This window comes from Archocentrus centrarchus (assembly GCF_007364275.1).
Source record: "Archocentrus centrarchus isolate MPI-CPG fArcCen1 chromosome 18 unlocalized genomic scaffold, fArcCen1 scaffold_23_ctg1, whole genome shotgun sequence".
NCBI lineage: Eukaryota > Metazoa > Chordata > Actinopteri > Cichliformes > Cichlidae > Archocentrus > Archocentrus centrarchus.
The window spans coordinates 890,663-908,453 of NW_022060145.1; the positions used below are offsets into that span (position 1 = coordinate 890,663).

The 17,791-nt window shown below is 40.0% G+C and overlaps 2 protein-coding genes across 2 annotated transcripts; one reads left to right on the top strand and one right to left on the bottom strand.

Moving 5' to 3' along the window:
- Positions 1–405: 405 nt before the first annotated feature.
- Positions 406–6,170, bottom strand: tada2b (transcriptional adaptor 2B). The gene is made up of 2 exons (XM_030722806.1): positions 5,845–6,170; positions 406–4,841 (listed from the first exon to the last, which is right to left on the bottom strand). Exons 1-2 carry the CDS (start codon positions 6,112–6,114, stop codon positions 3,630–3,632), a joined length of 1,482 nt encoding a protein of 493 aa, XP_030578666.1. The 5' UTR covers positions 6,115–6,170; the 3' UTR covers positions 406–3,629.
- Positions 6,083–12,399, top strand: cfap184 (cilia and flagella associated protein 184). Its single transcript, XM_030722807.1, has 3 exons — positions 6,083–7,001; positions 11,265–11,612; positions 11,702–12,399. Exons 1-3 carry the CDS (start codon positions 6,360–6,362, stop codon positions 12,026–12,028), a joined length of 1,317 nt encoding a protein of 438 aa, XP_030578667.1. The 5' UTR covers positions 6,083–6,359; the 3' UTR covers positions 12,029–12,399.
- The last annotated feature ends 5,392 nt before the right edge of the window (positions 12,400–17,791 follow it).

Here is a 17,791-nt window from a genome sequence, read left to right on the forward strand (position 1 = left end):
GTTTTTAGCCTGTACTGCATCATCAGTGTTTTATATTAATGTAAATGTGAAAAGTAACTACTGTAAGTAAATATTATTAGATATATGCACTGCAGTAAAAGTACTTAAGTATAGAGCGGTGAAGTAGGAAAACAGTGAAATACAACTAGTTTAAAATTAAACTCCAGTACTTAAAATTAAATCAGTTCTTCTTTTCCAGTCATAGTGAAAAGGATCATTGAAACCTGTCACCTCATTACACACTGCCCTGGGGTGGAAGTTAGGTCTCTCTTTGTGATTCTCACAACAAAATCTGGCATTTTGCGTTTGTTTATACATGAAAAAAAAAAATCACATCCACTGACACTGGAAGGGAAACACCACCATTTAGAATGATAAAGTATTTGCACTTTTAATACATCTCCACAGATACTTTGTCATTTTCAACAGCAAAGTAACAGAACAGTAAAACAAATAATGAGACGGGCAACAAGATTTGGGACAGCTCGACAGCATGCCATCTGTAGAACCAAAGCCTCGGAGAATGCTTCTTTTTTGCAATCCAAACACTTTTTTTTTTTTAATTACAAAAGCTATAAAAATTTCCATGACACAAAATACTGTACATTTCACAGGTCAGCATAGTTCTTTTTGCCCCCCTGAAATTTATCTTATAAAAGTATTTACATTTGGTAAAGTAATCAAATCCCCCTTATAAAAAGTATTTTCCCCACTGAGAACAAAACAAAAGTCTTCAATTCCCAAATTTTACATTGAGACTTTAATATCAAAACACACCATTTTGGAAAAATCTGGAACTGAGACTGGAAAAAAAAAAGAAGAAATGGTGACAAAGAAAAACAATGATCAGACCATCACCAAGAGAAAACTGGGCCACAAGTTCTGAAAAATGCTTATTTGTGTTTTACAAAATCAACACAATGCTCATAAACCCACTACAGTGCAACACATTTAGATTCATTAGGAATGTGTTAGCAGTGGGTTAGCATAATGTACTGGGGTGGACCCGGCAATAATATCTGTAAGATAAAAGAAATCTGCTTGAATGAATTTTTCAGTGTTTTCTACATACTGTAAATAAGTGGGACTATTTCCTGCTGCAGATTAATACACATTTGGTACTCTAGCATTACTTGTGATAGGAGGACTATGTATTTAGGACTGTATGTACTCACCAGTGCAACAGGCACACACTATCTGTGAGTATGAGACACTGAATGATTGTCAGCATCTTTTCATGAGATTTTGTTGACAATCAAAGAAATGCAACAATAAAATCAGGTCTGGCGTTTAATATAATGAAGCTCCTTTGGCCAGATGAATCTTATTAACTATATGGAGCTTTAACACCCTGCATAAATGATCCTCAAGCTCAAAGCAGAAGCTTAAGTTCTTAGATGCTACATTATAACAAAAAACAAAAAAAAATAAGGGCAATGCTCCACTTTTAAAGCAACACTACAAAAAAAAAAAGAATGTCCTTGCATGACTATCCCCGCTCCATCCTGAAAGCTAAACTTTAAATCAGCAACAGATACAGAAAAGAAGAGTGAATTTTGCAGCACATGTAACACCCACACAGCCTCTTGCGTTTTAATTTTTTGAAATGACAGCAAATTCAGTTACATTTAAACAGCAGCATGACTAATGCTCAGCTTGCCCCCCCCCCCAAAAAATGGCATTAGAAAAGAAAGAAAACAAGTTACCAGAGTCACTGTCCTGCCTCTACTTTCAGTCAAAGTGAAGTTAAAAATGAAGTGAAAACCTAAAGACAGGCTGCCAATAGCCTTGTTGGGAAGCTGTGTGATGTGGTCAGCTGTAAGATTACAATACTGTGGAACCTTAAATAATGTGGAACATAGAGGTGTTGTATTAGCTCTCTGTGTTCACTTAGTCAACAGCAGTCTTGTATTTGGGTACCATTGCTTAAAGTCCTTCGTCTGTACTGTAGCACGTGGACAGGAAAACATTTGAAACAGCACTACATGCCGTTAAACCAAAGTTTTGAAAGCCAAACCCACACAGTCCTCACACATTTTGTTTGGCAAACTAAACAGGTTACAACAATGATTGGTGGGTTGCTGACACAGTTAATCAAATCTGATCAAATCACTCCACTTTTATTTTCTATGAGGTATTTATAAGTACCTCATGTTATAGAAAATATTTAAAGCTGGGATTTCAGTGTCTTTAAAATAAATAGAAGACATCAATAGATATTTTTAACTTAAACTTGTAACATTTTTTTAAACCAGGATCCTTTAAATTTGGTTATCAAACCAAGATATGTTCTGAGTGGGACATTTTACAGTTTAAAAGTAAGCCTGGCGGTGCCCTCTGGTGGACAGACTATAGTGTTGACTGATTTCTTAGATCTTTGGCATTTCTTTTCATTTATTGGTCAAACATATGTGCCACTGCTGATATTAGCGTCTGACCACTAGTGGATTTTTGAGGCCCACATTTAGGGAATTAAAAAAAAAATCCAATATTGAGATACTGGCCAATATTTTTTTATATAAATATATACACATGTATGTTAGTTACGCTGAAAGGGACAATGAAGGTATAGCCCCCCCCCCCCAATTATCCAGCAATGTAAAACTAGGCTCTACTCTGCTACATGTGCTACAGACAGTGCGGAGAGGATTGTACAGAATGGAAGCTGGCGCACACTCTCCTGCAAAAACCCTAAAGACAACAGTTCTCAATTAACCCCAACACCTTGTTCCGCATCAGTCTTTAGTAAATTTGGGGGAACATATATACAGCAAAACCAAGACATCTGTGATACCCTGATATCAACCACTAATCAACCAGCTGCAGCATATCTAACTGAGCAGTGACAGGCTAACATAACCAGAGAGTAAAGAATGAATGAAGTAAAGCGGCATTCTGGTGGACAAACTATATAATGACAACATTTTAAAGTACCTTCTAATATCTTTTTATGATGTGAGTGAAAAAGGTATTTTTGTATTCATTATTATAGTCAGTTTTTGGTGCAAACTGCAAACATGTAGGATAATACCAGTATATCTGTAATATGCTGATATTGACTGTAACTGTAAGTAAACCCATATATTGGTCTGGCTCTGACTAATATCAGGCCATCTAAGTGAGCTAGCCCTAAATCAAGCCAGGTTATGGGCAAACCCTGGGTCTTCACCTCATTTTGCAGCCACCAATGTGGGAAAAGTTCATCATCAAATCAAATGTTCTTATTTCCTTTTCTTTTCAGCATGAATTTTTTTTTTGCCCTGTTGCCAGATGCATTCATGACATTATTTCTATCCTCAGTGAACCTGCTGCGACAACACCAAAACAGCTCTATGTAATACCTGCAACAATGAAAACTGCAGTTATTTTGTCAAAACATTTCAGACAGAAAGTACTGTGAACCCACACAGCTGTCTTAATCAATATTCCTTTCCAAATGCAAAAATATAGACAGTTTTGTTCCTTAACTTCATATGAATTTTTTTTCCCCCAATGGGGTAACCTATTTCTTTTCAAAGTACATATTTACAAGGTCACTCCTGAAAAAAAAAGGTGAAAACCAGTAGTTCTGTTCTGCCTCCGGTGCTTATAGCTTATCTGCTTAGAATTTCCTGAGCAACAATTTACTGCTAAGAGGCGTCTCGGGATATCCAGCCGCTCTCTGTGAGGAAAGTGAGAATGCGCTTCTTAAGAACCTTGTCCAGGTAGCTGGGCATTCGGCTCTTGGCAGGAATGCCCTGCCTTTTCTGTAGGTGATCTTTGATGATGATGGTTTTGACAGTCAGGTAGCGTGCCGGGCTGAGGTTGAGAGAGTTGCACAGAACCTTCTCTCTGTCTGACAGCAGCTCGAAGCCCGTCAGATTTTCAATGGCAGCGAACTCACCATCTTTCCCCTCTTCTTTGATTCCACCTCCAACCCCTAGTACTCCAGTAACACCTCCTCCGCCTCCAGCTCCACCCCCGAGTCCCATCCCGGAACCAAGCCCTCCTCCTCCTGAGCTGCCTCGCTTCGAGGTGACCACACTTTTGTTTTCCTTGCGTTTCTCCCGTTTGTGGCGAGCTGCTTCATATTCAGCAGACTCCTCCAGGCGTGTGATGCCATTTCGTCGATAGCGCTGCAGCTCGCGCACCTTGGCCCTCAGGACTCGCTCTTTATGCATGTTCTCAAAGAACTCTTCAAATTCTCTATGGGCCATGAACTGGCAAAGCGCCCGCAGTCTCACCCGCTGCTCCTTCTCTTCCTTGGTGATTTTTCTTTTAGGTGTACTCGGGAGGGGACCTGATCCCGACGCTGTCATGGAACCTGATCCAACTGCACCACCACCAGCTCCTGCCCCACTCACACCAGCAGCAGTTCCTACCACTCCTAACATTCCTGTTTTGTCCTTCTCCTTGTCCTTCTTGTCTCGGCCCAGAAATGCAGGTACTAGGTTGTAGTCTCGGGCGATGTTCTTACGCCGCTGGCGTTCTCTGAGCTTACGCACATACATGTCCACATGCGCACGCTTCATCTCAATTTCCACATCCTCATCGTCATAGTTGACCGACAGCCCGCTGATGAGTTTCTCTGCATCCTGGTCATATTCAATCTCATAGTCGTCACGTAGTGGCATGTAGCCCAGCTGCTGCTGCTCAACCAAGCTGATATCCAGCGGGGGAAGCGGAGTGGTCAGGCTGGGTGACAGGGGCCCCCCGCTAGGGCAGGTGTGGTCAGTCACCCGGTTTGGAATACTGTCAGGGATACAGGCCTTCCCCAGGTTTCCATGGATGTACATGGTGACATAATGTTCCATAACTTCCTGAGGAGTCCGCGATGCTCCGACATGAGCAGCCATGTCTTCCTGAAAGACCACAAACAGGAAGTTGTTACTAATAGGACACAATAGAGCTTACACCATTACATTTTACACTAGGAGATGAAAGAGAGCACTGCTGAAAGACTTAATTTAGCTGTTCAAGAAAAAATGCATTGGAATTCGTAACACTGGTCAATCTATCAATCAAAAACTTTCTCTGGTTCATGATGGCTTCTGAAGTATTCATATTACACATATCATAATACACTTTATTGTGCATGTTTCAAGCCCGCAATACTTGCACTAGTGCTGAATTTTCGGAATTATAAAAGTTTTAGTTTAGCTTCCAATTATAATAAATATACTTAACTTGGTATTTTATCATTACTTATCTGTGTCCTCTGCAATTATAAAAGCTCATGTTTATATAGTTTTTATAATTATTAGTATTCTTTTTGCATGGGTTTTCTCCGGGACCTCTGTTTCCTTACACACTCCAAAGGCACGCACTTAGTGGGGTTAGGTCAGTTGTTGGTTTTAAATTGCCCATAGGTGTGAATGTGAGTATGAATAGTTGTCTGTCTAAATGTTGGCCCTGTGACAGGCTGGCGACCTGTCCAGGGTGTACCCTGCCTCTCGCCCGACAGCTGGGATAGGTTCTAGCCCCCCCCCTGCGACCCTGAAAAGGATAAACGGAAGAAATGAATGGATGGATGGATGGATGGATGGATGGATGGATGGATGTTAGTAATTCGCGCTTCTTAAAGTAAAATATAACACTATTCTCACATTATTCTTTTGCGAGTGTTGTTCGCTTTTGAATGGCAAGTCTAAAAATAAATTACCGCTCCAATTTTATCAATGTTTAGTGCTTACAACGAAGAGAAAAGAAAAAAGTATTTTGCCTTAAAGGTCATGAATGTTATTCTAACATTACCACTACCAGACTTCTGTCATTATTTCCATTTTCTAGGCACTAAACACAACGAAACTGCCGTGTGTATCGAGAGTTATAAAGGTCAATTAAATAACTTAAAAAGTGATGTACCCAGTTTCCAAATCCATACTGCTCGATAGCATCGAGTAGCGACTGCTCTTCCCTGCTGGTCCACCCTCCTTCTGCCTCTGGACCCCAGAGAGAGAACCGACCGCCGTCGACCTGCTGGTAACCGTGCCATCTCCGGTGATTACCGATTTCTGCGCCCGCTGAGAAGCACTCTGGGCACAGCTCGATATCCGGGCAGTCGGTGCAGCGAAGCCGAAGGTTTGTAACATCTGCAAGGCAGTTAACGCAGTACTTCTTCCCCAAGTCGGCCATCTTGCCTGGCGTCTGCTTCTTGTTGTTGGAGGCAAACCTTCGCGCCTGCGTATCGCGAGCCTTGCAGCGCGAGCTACTCACATCCTGCTTATTAATATTCATGAGAATGGGTCGAGGCGCCTGATTGGCTTTTGCGCTTAGTTTCCAGGACAACCGAAACTAAACGAATAGTTTCATTGACCACAAAAGTGCGCCAGCCTTACCAAAGCAAGTCTTAGGGCAATTATTATTTTTAATCTTTAAAAATGGACGGACATGGAGAAAATGAGGTGAAGAATCACAGTGAAAGAGAGACAGAAGAGAACAGTAATGGAGATAACAGTGAAGTCGTCTCAGAGCTTCCATCAGACCATGAAGAAAAGCAGTCTAATAGCGGGAAAGTCGCAGAAGAGTCCTCTGCTGAAGAAGCTGCCACACATGAACCAGAAACAAACAGTGAAAATAAGCTCTGCACTGACTTTGATGTGATGAATAAAGTCAAAGAAGAGGTTGACAGCACTTATCATGAGACCCCGGATTTGGAGAGCTCCCGTCCTGTGCAACAAGAAGAGGAAGAGGCTGATGAAGAAGGAACCATTGCTGCATGTGCGCACAAAGTAAGCATAAAGTACACAGAATGCAGGCAGCTCCTCCTGGATCTGCGCAAGGAGAGAGATACAGCCAAGTATAATAGCAGCCAGCTGCAGATGAAACTGGCGCAATACTTAAAGAAGACTGGGGACAGAGCCCAGATGGAGAGCGAGAAGCTTGTGACAGGGCAGTTGCAGGAGTACGAGAGGTGCATCAATACCCTCACTGACCTGAAGCAGCAGCTCTCTGCTGACTCAGAGGCAGCCCAGCATCAGGCAGAGGACCTGAGACTACAGTGCCAGGAGAAGCTGGAAAAGGTTGGTGGTGTTTTAAGGGTTTTGTACAAGGGCTTTAAAAAATACAGTACATTGAACCACAGTTTTATATCTCATATTCATAATTGCAATTACACAATAAGGATTAAACTTAAAGTTTCAGTCTCCCTCTGTATCTGGTAGGTTACAGAAGTGCACATAAGGTGACGTGGCTGCTGTTGTTTCATTTATAGAATAAACAGAAAAAGAGATAAATACAAATTTAAATAAATGAGACAGGTCCGATTTCATTACATTTTTTTTTTTAATCTCTGTCCTTTTATGCTTTCAGACAGAACAATTCAAAAGGTCATCAGTTCCCAAAGTGTTTTTTACTAATCAGTGGTTGGCTCAGGGCGTATTCACACTTAATTGTTCCCCACTCAGCCTTTATCAACATCGCAGTTCTGTGTGTTTGACCTGGAGCAACTGATCCACTCTTTGCGTAGGGTAAAGGGCAAATACACACACACTCACACACACAAGCATATTTGTTTGGTTATATTTGTACGGAAATTCGCTGACATTGAAGCATTACAAAGCTTCAGAACCCAAAGCAGAATTTTTAGGTAATTCTTTACAAAACAACAGCAGGAAGACACTCACATTAGCACATTATTAAAAACAAAAAATAGAAGAGGAAAATGAAACAAAAAGAAAATTAAAGCAGGGAGTGGGGGAGTACACAATAGTTAGTATTGAACTAGTAGTATGTGTTACTCCATCACAGTGTGGTATGGGAACTTCTATTCAGGACAGGAAGGCTCTCCAGCATGTCATCAAAGCGGCACAATTCATCTGTGGCGTTGCCTTCCCATCACGACAGGACACTTGTAATAACCGGATAATAAATAGGGCACACAGCATAACCTAAATTAAGTTTCACAGTCTGTTCTACACCGGAAGGCCTCTTCTAGACCAAACGGGACAATAGGTTAGCCGCATTTACTACAGCCACAAGAGATTTAAGCCAGAAGTAAAAAGAGAAGCTCCATGTTCCAGGTTTCCTCAAGAGCTATCAATAAAGCATCACCCCCCCACCCCCACCCCCCCATCCATTTCCCCGAGATTAGATTTCTTCAACTTTGTTGTTCAGACTGCATGGGCAGAGTCAGCTTCGTTCCACACGGCACAAGAGAAGGGCTTCCATTAATGGTTTTGCCTGTGACGCAATGCCATTTACCACATTTTGATTCCACTTATAAACTGTGTCGGTGCACCATGAAATAGACATATACATGGCATCAACCGCAGTGCCTTTAAGGCCAGTCCTAACTCCTTCACCTTTACAGTGGTCTTCAAGAAATTCAAGTAGTGTTGTAAGTTTTCAGGTGAATGAACTGGAACTGTGCAGCTGAGCCAGTACCCCACACTACAGGACACACTGTAGTCACCTTGCTGCAATGTTCAGTCATTCCTCTATAACACTACCAAAGATGGGGTTTTCAGTTCTTGAAATTAGGGCTCCTTTTTTTTAATTGAACCAATGATCAGGTACACCTGGGAATGTATCAATTTTGAGATTTTCTTTTTTTTTTTTTTTGTATATATTGTGCTTATTTACGGTAAGTTGCTGACCTTTGGCATATTCCAAAAACACCCCCAAAAACAGTCATGTTATCCTCTTTGATGCAGTGCCTACAGATAAAGGTGATTGACTTATTAACTCACAATATTATTTTAATATTATGTAAATAATAAAGAACTCTCCAGATCCCAAATAGAAATTAGTAAATATAAAATTCAAAATTGTTGACATATCATATATTACAAACTTAATTAATTCACAGCACTATAAAAAGACCTGTAGGATTCATCAGTGCATGTAAGATAAAAATTATTAATAATAAAGCTAGTATTCAGTTCAAAAGATACAGAATTTCCAGAATAAAGTAAGTAAATTTGAAATATTTCTTAATAAAAAGCTCCAGAATATATTAACTGCTTATTTGTTTTTTGTTTTTTCAGTCACTTGCCTTTTGTAGAAAAATACTCAATAAGGAAAAAAAAAATATTAAATGAAAATTCGTTTTTCAACTTTCAGGAAATTTGGTATGCAATTAATCATGTTTTTTTTTTTTTTGCATGGCTAGGTACCCATTAGTCTCCACTGCCATCAAAACATCATTCATATGTATGTATTAATTTAAGGCCCAGATTCTCTTTTCTGATTATCTAAATGTTTAGGTTCCATCCATCATTGGCAGCTCACATCACTGAATTTGAAGCACCGTGTTCAGTCATGGTAAAAAAAGCATCTTTTAATCATTTGTACAAGTAATCTATAGAGGTGGTTTTCAGGGATTGAACATCCTTTGGGTCAGTGTTTGAGCTTTAGAAATGTTCCAGCTATGTGTGTGTTACATAACTCTGTCCACAACAAAAAATGAATAGGACTTTAGTGGTGTTTATACTTCGGCATACATAAGGGGGAGGGGTGGGCAATTAATGTCACATATTTCAGTACAACAATCCATTTAGCTGCAATTTAACCAAAATCTGATGACAGTTGTTTTTGTTGCCATCACTGTCAATTAAAATCTATTGAATCAGTCCCACAGAGCTTAGCAGAGTAAAAATACAAACAAGAATGTATTTATTTATTGCATTTTTTTTTTTTTTTACCTGTTTAGTATAGAACATTTAATGTTTTGGAGACATTTTAGATCTGAGAACATGTTTTAAAAGGCTTTAAATGATGCCTCCAATGCTCCAGGGAAAAGGAGCACAAGTGATCCACACATGCAGACATGCAGGGGAGCTGAATGGATGTGAAATGCATACTGAACTGTGCAGACACTGCTTTCAGCTCTATGTGAGCAGTGGAACAAGCACAAAGACAATTTGTTAAATATAACTTGAAACTAAGTAGAAATCTGTTGACACTTTTGCTGAAAATTCAATTCAATTTTATTTATATAGCACCAAATCATAACAGTCACCTCAAGGCGCTTTATATTGTAATAATTACAGAAAAAACCCAACAGTCAAAATGACCCCCTATGAACAGCACTTGGTGACAGTGGGAAGGAAAAACTCCCCTTTACCAGGAAGAAACCTCCAGCAGAACCAGGCTCAGGGAGGAGCAGCCATCTGCCACGACCAGTTGGGGCTGAGGGGAGAGAGACAGGACAAAAGACACACTGTGAAAGAGAGCCAGAGATTAATAATAACTAATAGCTCAGTAGGTAGAGCAGGTCACCTACTGATCGGAAGGTCAGCGGTTCGAATCCTGGCTACTCCAGGCTACATGCCAATGTATCCTTGGGCAAGATACTTAACCCTAAGTTGCTCTCCGACCGTTCTGTCGGAGTATGAATGCGTGTGAATGCTAGTTAATTAAAAAAGCACTTAGCTTAATTAATGATGGAAGTGCTTGTATGAATGGGAGTGCATGGGTGAATGCAAACATGTTGTATAAGTGCTTTGAGTGCTCTGATTGAGTAGAAAAGCGCTATATAAGAACTAGTCCATTTAATGATTAAACCAGTAGTGGCTCCAGAAATATTTTCCTGCGGGGGGGGGGGGGGGGGGGGGTAGCATTTTACTGAGGGTGCTATGAAGGATCATTTGCTCTTTAAGTTCTCAACACACAGACACAAACTTTTCTTGGGGGGGTGCTACGGGGGTGCTATGACTTTTCCAGGGGGAGCTGTAGCACCCCCTAGCGCCCCCCTGGCACTGCCACTGGATTAAATGTGGAGTGGTGTATAAAGAGAGTACAAAGAGGTGAATGAAAAGAAACACGCAGTGCATTATGGGAACTTCCCCAGCAGCCTAGGCCTATAGAAGCATAACTAACGGAGGGTTCAGGGTGATACTAGGAGGTCTTTAAGATCGAGCCTGATTATTCAAGACCTTGTGTGTGAGGAGAAGGATTTTAAATTCTATTCTAGATTTAACAGGGAGCCAATGAGCCAATATGGGAGAAATCTGCTCTCTCTTTCTAGTCCCTGTCAGTACTCTAGCTGCAGCATTTTGGATCAGCTGAAGGCTTTTCAGGGAGCTTTTAGGACAGCTCGATAATAATGAATTACAATAGTCCAGGCTTGAAGTAATAAATGCATGAATTAGCTTTTCAGCATCGCACTGAGACAGGATGTTTCTAATTTTAGAAATATTATGCAAATGTAAAAAAGCAGTCCTATATATTTGCTTAATATGTGCATTGAAGGACAAATCCTGGTCAAAATTGTGCATATAGCTCTGGTATTAAGGGACCTAAACTGTAAGTGCAATCAAAACTTGTCGCATCTTCATCCTCAGGTGGAAAATGAATGGCAAACATTGATGGCACTGAAGCGGGATACAGCTCTGAAGGTGCTAAGTGGAAGCTTGGGTAAAGAAGTAGCTCAAGCCAAAGTGGAGGCATTTCTGCAAGCTGAGCAGCTTCGGCAGGACAAGCTGATCAAGCTGCGCATAAAGCACATCAAGTTGAAGATGAAGGTTTGCAGGCTGGAGGCAGAGCTCCGCCATGGGGAGGAACGCAGCGGGGATGCTCTACAGATGCAGTTTGAGCGGCTGCAGGCTGAGAAGCTAGAGCAGAAAAAACAAGCTGAGAAGCAGAATAAGGAATCACTAAAGCTGCAGAAGAAGATCTGCAGTAGCTTGGAGGTAGGCTGACAAATACATAGGTACAGATTGGTTCAGATTTCTTTCATTAAAAGCAATAGCAATGATATTTGTTGTCCCTCGTGTGACAGATCCTGTCAAATATAAAGGAGAAGGTGGACTGGAACCAGATGGAGATCAAAGCGGAAAGAGAGCAGCTGATTGAGCTGGAGACCATGCTGGCCAGGAAGAGGGACCTCCTGACCAGGATCAAGCAAGAAAAAAGTCGCCTACTCAGACACAACTTGAGGCTAAAGGAGTGCCGTGGACTGCTGGGGAACAGGGTCCTGCTGCAGGACTTTGAGGAAACCGTGGATGCCTCTGACCACCTGGAGGAACAACTAGAAAATCTGAAGTGCCAGCATGCTGAGATCCTCTTAAGCAGCGGCAGGTGGAAGAAGAAGCTGGAGGGTATTTAATCAATGAATGAACAAATTACTAAAATACTATCTCAGGTTTTGATAAGCTATGAAAAACCAAATTTAGCTAACAAGGGACCATCAGGAATGATAATGAGCATTAGCCCTTACAGTTTTATTCAGTGTAATGTTACTGTAAACTAACCTTGCATTTCCAAAACTGTATCTTAAAGACTTTTGTGAAACTTGGAAAACCATAATCCAGTTCATGGTTGGGGTTCAATGTATCTTCTTAAAGAGCAAAATCACCTAATCTGATACAGAAAGGATTTCAAAATCCATGTCATGTAAGCTAGTGCTGGAGTTATTGTTTGATGTTGAAAGCTATTTTAAAAACATGGTGGAAATAAAGATACAAATCCAAAACTTTTTTGTGCACATGAAAATACGAACATTTACTTGTTTTACCTGAAGGTTGTAGTATATTTGCCCTGTAGTAAAAAAAATAAAATAAAACAGTAGTGATTAACACTATCAACTCACAACACAAAGCTTTTTTTGATGAACCTTCAGCCTTTCTGTGTGGGAATAATTGGTGATTCTAAATTGGCCATAGATGAGGATGTGAGAGTGAGTGGTTGTCTGGAAATTTGTGTTTGGTCCATTATTTCTTTGTTGTAACAAACTTGTGAGATAGTCTTAGTACAAAAATCAACAAGTAACAGCCTTGTTAGCTATTTTAAGGCTTACTTGAGCCTTGCCTGCAGAAAGAGGCTCTCTAAATGCCACAGACCCTCCTACTACCTGCACACAGATGAAAAGGTGGCACAATTTTCCAGAGAACTGAGCAGTCAGTAGGCAGTGGTTTGGTACATGTTGATCTCTGATCATGAATAAAACCAGTGCAGGTTAGGCCTGTAGCATAAATTACCATAAAGATGTCGCCCTTCATAAGAGTGAAAACAAATTTTGCATTCCAGTTATTATTGTGATTACTTCGTCTACAGAAAGTTTATTTTGTTTTTTGCATTTAAAAAAAATATATATTTTAAGAGATTTGTTTTCCATTTCCATATTACTTTATTTCTCATAAAAGGGAATATTTGGTTCTCTTGCATAAAACTCAGTAAGTGCATCATGCTAAAGTGAAATATTCTGCAGTTTATTACTTAGGAACATATTTTATATGGTGCCAACAATTTTCTCAAATTTTATATTTAAATATTGGCACTTAGTTATTATTTAAATATGCACTTATTGGGGGTGGCTGTGGCTCAGGAGGCAGAGCAGGTCATCTACTAATCAGAAGGTTGGTGGTTTGATTCCTGTCTGCTCCAGTCTACATGCCAAAGAATCCTTATGAAACATACTGAAAAATACTTGGGAAAGATGCAGCCATCAGAGTATGTATGTGAATGTTAGACAGAAAGCGCTATTTCAAAGTGCTTGTGTGAATGGGTGAATGCAAACATGTTGTAGACATGTTAGAGTAGAAAAGTGCTTTACTAGTCCATTTACCATCAATCCATCCATCTTCTGCTTATTCTTTTCAGGTATCATATCATTATTTTAATATGTGCTAATTTGTATAAATTTCCATAAATTAATTGTTGTGAAATAATCACCTAAATGTTCATTTCATACATTTTCTTCCCAGTAGTTATTGTTACGGCCCTAGCAGGGCCTGCTGTGACTTCTTGATCCACTGGGTACCTTAAGTACTAACTCCAGAGAGAGGGGAGCTCCAGGCCAGTGATTGCCAGAGGCTGCCTTTGTGTAACCCTCTTGTGAACTGTGTGTTGCAGCCGCTTACTCCTGCTCGGTGGAGAGGAGGGTGTTTTTGTGAGCAAGGCCTCTTACCTTACGTTGCTGATTTGTTGATTAACTCCTGTGTTTTGTTTTTGTTTTGTTTTTTGAAGGTAATGGTGGCCTGTCCGTCTCTTTTAGTTAAAGCATTAATAAAAATCTTTTATTTTACCAGTTTTGCTTTCATGTCTCCTTTCTGTCAACCCGCACACTTTTTGTTACTTCCCCAAACCCCCCTGAACTCTTTAGGGTAACGTAACATTATGTAAGCAAAAAGTCCAAAATATCTGATCATTTGAAATAATTAAAAATATATAATTTTTCCTTTTGTGGATGACCTCCACTTCATATCCAGTGGAGCGTTGACAGGCTGTTCAGTTGTTTTCCACATTATTTTAGAGAAGATGTAGAGGTGGTGGCAGCTGCATTCATTCTGACAAGAAAGCACACCAAAGCTCACAGCTGAAGGTTGTGTTGGTGTTATCAGAGATGTAGATGGCTGGTAGACTTGATGTCCAGTTTTTGTCAGATGGAGGCAGCGTCTGCTCATCAGAGCTGCTGGAGCTTCTTCTCTGCATAAACGCTGCAAATAAAAAAGACTTCACTCTGGTACGTTATTTTTTATAACTAATATTTTTATTGAGTGCACAATTTTCCATAAGCATCTGCAGTTTAAAACCAAAAAGCAAAGTTCAGCTGCTGTAACTGTGCTTGGATCTAGTTGCAACAAAAAGAAACCAAGCCACACAATTTTCAGCCGGGGACATTTTAAATGACTTCATCTGGGTGCTTGCAGGTGTGTTTATGGGTTACTGAGCTGAGCAATTTTTCATTTTACCCCAAAACCAACAGGACATCTGCAGAACACACACTGTACTCACTGAGATGGAGTTGCATTTATGCCTTTTTATATCTGTTTAACAAGGCCCATTTACACAGCAGGTAAGGGAAAGAAGACCGAACTCTAAACTGGTGCTATTTTCTTAACCACTGGCTCTTCCAAAACCTGGCCACTCTGTGTGTACAGTTTTACAGTTTCTGATACATTTCAGAAAGCTCCTCAGGCATAAGCTTGCTTTAAATTCTGATAAAACTAACTGTTATTTACAAGATCGTGCAAAAGAAACCAGCCTACTATACACATTTAAACCATTCACGGTCATAACATTTAAACACGAATAGCTCCAAACAAATGTTAATATGAAGCCAGAGTTTTTAATTCACAAGTTGTGTTTCTCCTATAAAAGTAGACCTTTTGGTAATTAGCTGCTCTGCAGTCAGCAGTCCATCATGCTACAGTGAGAAAGATTATTCACAAGTGGAAATCTTCCCAGGAGTGGGCATCCCAGCAAATTCACCCCTAAGCTCAGACTGTGGAATGCTCAGAGCGACTGCAAAAAACACAAGCACGACCCTCAATCAGCATGGTAAATGTTAAAGTTCATGGCAGCACAATTAGAAAAAGTACTGGCTCATTTGCAAGGCTTAGGTTTGCTTTGTCAGAGAAGAGGTTAAGAAGTTATGGAGGAATCTGAGGGACACTTATGTGAGCAAGAAGAGGAAAGAGAAAGACAAAGAGTGGCTGGGCATGTGGAAAACAGAGGAAGAGGACCTCTTCCTCTGTTTTCCACCTCTTGAAGAGGTGGAAGTATATTCAATCAGGAGGCAAATTATTAACTATGCAATGTTGAGTTGATATATTTGCTCCTCACTGCTTAAACTATTCAATTCTGATTCAATGCCACATAGAGCAATCTGCATGGCCAGGATGAGGAGGAGACAGAGACAGAAGCAGCAGGGGAGCTATCTGAAAAGCAAGACACCGAACAAGGAAAGGATGAAAAAGGAGACTCACTTCTGGAAACTTTAAAATCTTTGCAGGAGTCTTTACAAACAAGACAAGATAAAGAGAACATCCTGATCTCCAAGGTGGACGAGCTTGAGGAACAGCCTACAATTGTGCCAGAGAAACCTAAAAAGAAGAAGAAGCGCAATTGGTTCCTTCGGCTGTTCACCAGAAATTCGTCCTAAAAATCTGATTTATTGTCCTAAAAATCAGATTTACATACAACTAAATATGTCAGTGAACGTCTCAGTGGTACCGTAAGAAATCATTCCTTTTTTCCATCACGCCCCCCAACCGGCCGCGGCAGATGGCTGCCCCTTTTTTCCTCCCCACTGTCGCCAAGAGCTTGGTCAGAGGGGATCTTCTGATTGTTGGGGGGCTCTTTAAACCAACCACTGATCAGTTCACTGGCATTAAATTTCAGACTCAGCAAATATGTAAACGGATGACTCCTCACAATCATGACAATTCACTGTGTTACAACGTGAGGAATCATCCATTTCAAACATATTTGCTGAGTCACGTTTGGTTGTATATAAATATGATTTCTAGGACACTGAGCCCAAATTTAAAATAATAATAAAAAAAAAAGTATCTGTGTAAATGTTTTTATATATACTGTAAAAGAAAGTCCTGTTTTTCTGTAAAATACTGCCAGCTGTTGTTGCCAGAGCCTCGCCATTTAAATTCAGTGACAATATAAATCTGTTTACAGTAAACATTATTAAAAAACAAAACAAAAGGTAAACCTAATTACAGTCTTTCTCGGTGAAAATCACAGTACAACTGTGTGATATATTACAGTATCTTACTGCAAAAATGATCTTTATGGTAAAATACTGGCAGCTGTGGTTGCCAGAACTTCACTGTAAAAAATATGGTACAACACATGAGAAATGACAGCTGGCTGACTTACATTTTACAACCAACAACAGCTTATGGTTAATTAAGAAGAAAATAACAGATAAAGCCCAATGCACACAAAGGCACACTGTTAAGCTTTCATGCATTGCATTTCCACATTTTTTGTGAAAAAGATTGAACTGATCCAATTACTCGTCCAGTATGAAGGTACGACAGTGTTGAGATCTTCTTTAAAACAGCATGTGTCCATATAAACATGAATAAAATCCACGGTGCATTGAACAAACATGAAAAAAAGTAGCCATTCACCTGGCTGATCAAGAGTGTCAGAGTCCAGGTATGGCTGAAGAGCGTACTCAGGATGGGATGGAGGCACACATGGACATGATGTTCAAGGTTTTACATGCCAGGATATTAAAAAGAAATCCTCTGGTCTTTTTCAGGTTGTAACCTTCTTTAAATCCAAGTTCAAATTAACAGCATGAAATTACACTGTGTGATTATTTATTTTAATAAATAATCACACAGTGTAATACTAAGCTCAAATGCAGGGTCATAATAAGTACATCTTTATTGTTTCCATGACAACTAAATGGGTAAGTGACAACCAGGAGCTGATAATCAAATGCACTGATTAACTGCTCACCAGAAATTGTGAGCACCCCATAAAAGTAGATATTTTGACAGTTAGCAGCTCTGCAGACTGCAGTCTGTTGGATATTTATTGTTACTTTCATCCAGCATATATTATTTTTCCCCTCTGGTAGTAGTGGGTACTTGGCACTATACATATATTCCATTCACTGCCCGTTTCATTCTGCCCTTAACAGCCCCCTATACTCTCTATACTTTCTTTGCCCTTTTTGAACTTTCTCCCCTTATACTGTCTGTACTTTCTCTCCCTCTTTAAACTCTCTTTCCCTTATACTGGTTGTACCTTCATACCCTTCACACTGCTTGTACTTTTTCTCTCTCCTCAGTTTTCCTGATCAGCTTCATATACTGTCTATATCCTTTCCCCCCACCATTAGCAGTAATTATCCTTCACTTCCTATGTAAAAAGGGACTTTCCCTATTGTTAGCAGTGATTTATTCACATGTGGTTAAAGGTGGCCTCGGAATGGGTATTAACTCTGTCAATCACTATTTACATTTATTATTATATGGGGATATATTTACTTGTATTACTTCTCACCTATATTGTTTGTAGCGTTCTTAGTTTTTATTACATGTGCACATATTATTCTTACACCTTATATTACTTTCACATAAGTGCCTGGGGTTGTTAGTTTTATCTGTACCAGGTG